The following is a 2,678-nucleotide window of genomic DNA, read 5'->3' on the forward strand; positions in this document are numbered from 1 at the left end:
TAGGTTAGGGGTCCGAGGGTGGGAGAACCGGTTCGGTTCCCTAACCGGTTCGAGCCTGAAACCGGTTTAAAAGGTGGTTTTGAATATTGGAACCGGTTAGGAACCGGTTCCGGTTCCTAGTCCGGAACCGTTTTGAACATCTCTATAGATGTGTGTAACTCATTACACTTTTAACTCAAAAAGACAACACCACCATGAACTGAAGATATAGATACAATTTGATTGACAATAACATTAAAGGATACATAATAATACATGAGTTCAATTCCATTTCAACAAACAATATTCATTCCCATAAACTTTGTACAACAACCCAAACTCTTCATGAATTCATGAAATAAAAAAAAAAGTACGTAGTATAGTAAACAAAAGAAAGAATAAAAAGCAAAAAAATTCAAAATTTCATCTTCTCAATCTTCAACAAAGCACTCCAATATCATGAGCCATTGCAATCCCACACACTGTTTTCCTGTACACTTGTTGCAAATGCCCGGCCTTTGCCCTTTAACCAGGAAGACCGACTGTCATCTTACTGGATCGACAACGCGGGTCCCAATGGACCCGATTCAAAAGTCGCGTTAGTGAGCCCGTTTCAGAATTAAAACCCTATTTATGGGCGATTACACAATCATCATCCTCAAGATCGCTAAACGAGATGTCTTCTTCATCTCCAACAACAACAGCGGGCCCATCATACCCATCCAACTCCGAATTCTCATGAATCCAATCGACATCATCGTCACCAAAATCCTCAACGGGTATTGTAAAAGACGAAACTACCCTCTGATCTGATGCATCCTTTGTTAACCCGTCTTGTTTGGTCAAATCCGGTTCTTCTTCTGAAACTGTATTATTATTATTATAAGTTGCAGGTTCAAAGGCATTAACGGTTCTCTCCAACATGTTTGCGGAAGGAGAATCTGATGAAGTGGTAATGGAATCTTCATGAGCATCCAACGCGTGTGACTCAAGAGGTTCTTGTTCGGGCTTGGTTTGATTATGCAACTCCTTCATCCATGTGGCACGGGCTGCAACTATCTGTGCAATGCAGTAGCCAGTTTAACCATCAGCCTAGCAGACAAGACTTAATAACTAAGGGTGTGTATGAGTCGGTTTTGGGCTCAAACCTAAAAGTATGTTTTTAGGTTTTGAAAACCGTTTGAATTCAGTTTGTCGGTTAACACAATGAGTTCAGTTTGGTCTTTTCGTTTACCATTTGGGCTTTAAAATTTTTTATTGGAAAAATTGGCCCAAAATACAGAATCAAGTTGATTACATATTTAGTCTCTTGCGTTACCCAAATTATGAAACTTGCCATTTAAAATGGAAACTTACACCGAGCGTCCTTTGTTTTGAACAGGTATCACACGTTTTGTCTTTTCCACTACCAGAAGTTAGCTTTTGAGGTTAGTTTGATGTAAATGTATGAACTTACCCCTTAAACGGATGAAAGAAAACTAAAGTAAATAAACTAAAAAAAAAACAGAAAATAAAATATTAGTAAGAATTACTCATTTCGTTCCATAAGAGGTAATACCAAAATGGTCATGTTTCACAAATCTAACCTCAAAAGTTGACTTCTCTTAGTGTGAAATGACATAAAGCGTGATAATCAAAACAAAGAACAGTTAGTGTACTTTTCCATTTTAAGTAGCACGTTTCGTAATTTGGGTGATAATAAATGACAAAATTTGTAAATCACTTAAAATGAATTTGGACCTTAATCTTTGTGCCTACAATTTTATTTGATTAAATAGGTTATTACGCATTTGGGCTTAAAACTTTTGGGCTATACTTTTTTATAAATTTCTTTAAACTACTTAAAGTCCGTTTTTTCCGGCTAATAGCAAGAACGAAAGTGAATCAAAAATCAATACCTGCTTAAACTAGCCTACTAGTACTAACAAGTTAATGAGCAACCTGTGGCTTTAACAGACTACTAGCATTTTAAACAACTTCATTCTTCAACCTATTTGTAACAACGTCTCTCACATGGATTAATAAGAACCACAAGTTTACTTATAGCCTATTAATAAAGAAACGTCAAGTTAAACTTACTTGGGGTGTTGATAGAAGATCAGCATCACGTTTATTGAGCCTCGGGTGCAGTAGAACAAAGTAAACCTTCCAAAAGTAACTTTCGCTCATGTGAACAGGACAAAGTTCAATTCTGAGAGCAGCTAATCTGGGCACATAATGTTCCACTAAAGTTGTGTGGTTCCATTGTGTATCAGACATTTCAAAATCTACAAAAAAACAGATATAATAATGCTATAAGTAGCAACTTAAACTTTTAACAAAAATCTAAAAATAATGTGCTAGTCAGGTGGTGAGGTACCGACTATCAATTAATCAGATTGGAAATTTTATATGTAATTATAAAAAACTTATATGAAAATTTTCAAAATTATATATATACTTAAAAAAGATTTACATATAAACGTTCACAAAAATACTTCAGAGTTCATATAGTATAGTGAACACGTTTTTACACGTAAACATAACAAATCAATGAGCAAAAAATTCAAATATTAACACATCAGTTCTTGGATCGAGTTAACAGGTTAAAACCAAAATCCAATTTGGGCCGATTGGCGCCTAATCATGATCTTTACTGGCACTGTGTGTTACATGACAGATGAATCTATGTTTTCAAGAATATTCAACTAAAATCATGT

The 2,678-nt window shown here is 35.3% G+C and overlaps 1 protein-coding gene across 1 annotated transcript; it reads right to left on the reverse strand.

Moving 5' to 3' along the window:
- Positions 1-284: 284 nt before the first annotated feature.
- Positions 285-2,256, reverse strand: LOC143588336 (uncharacterized). The gene is made up of 2 exons (XM_077069367.1): positions 2,059-2,256; positions 285-1,038 (listed from the first exon to the last, which is right to left on the reverse strand). Exons 1-2 carry the CDS (start codon positions 2,236-2,238, stop codon positions 607-609), a joined length of 612 nt encoding a protein of 203 aa, XP_076925482.1. The 5' UTR covers positions 2,239-2,256; the 3' UTR covers positions 285-606.
- Positions 2,257-2,678: the final 422 nt, after the last annotated feature.

This window comes from Bidens hawaiensis, unplaced genomic scaffold (genome assembly GCF_021521415.1).
Source record: "Bidens hawaiensis isolate Kalapana, Puna unplaced genomic scaffold, B.hawaiensis_p1.1 tig00036327_1, whole genome shotgun sequence".
Taxonomy (NCBI): domain Eukaryota; kingdom Viridiplantae; phylum Streptophyta; class Magnoliopsida; order Asterales; family Asteraceae; genus Bidens; species Bidens hawaiensis.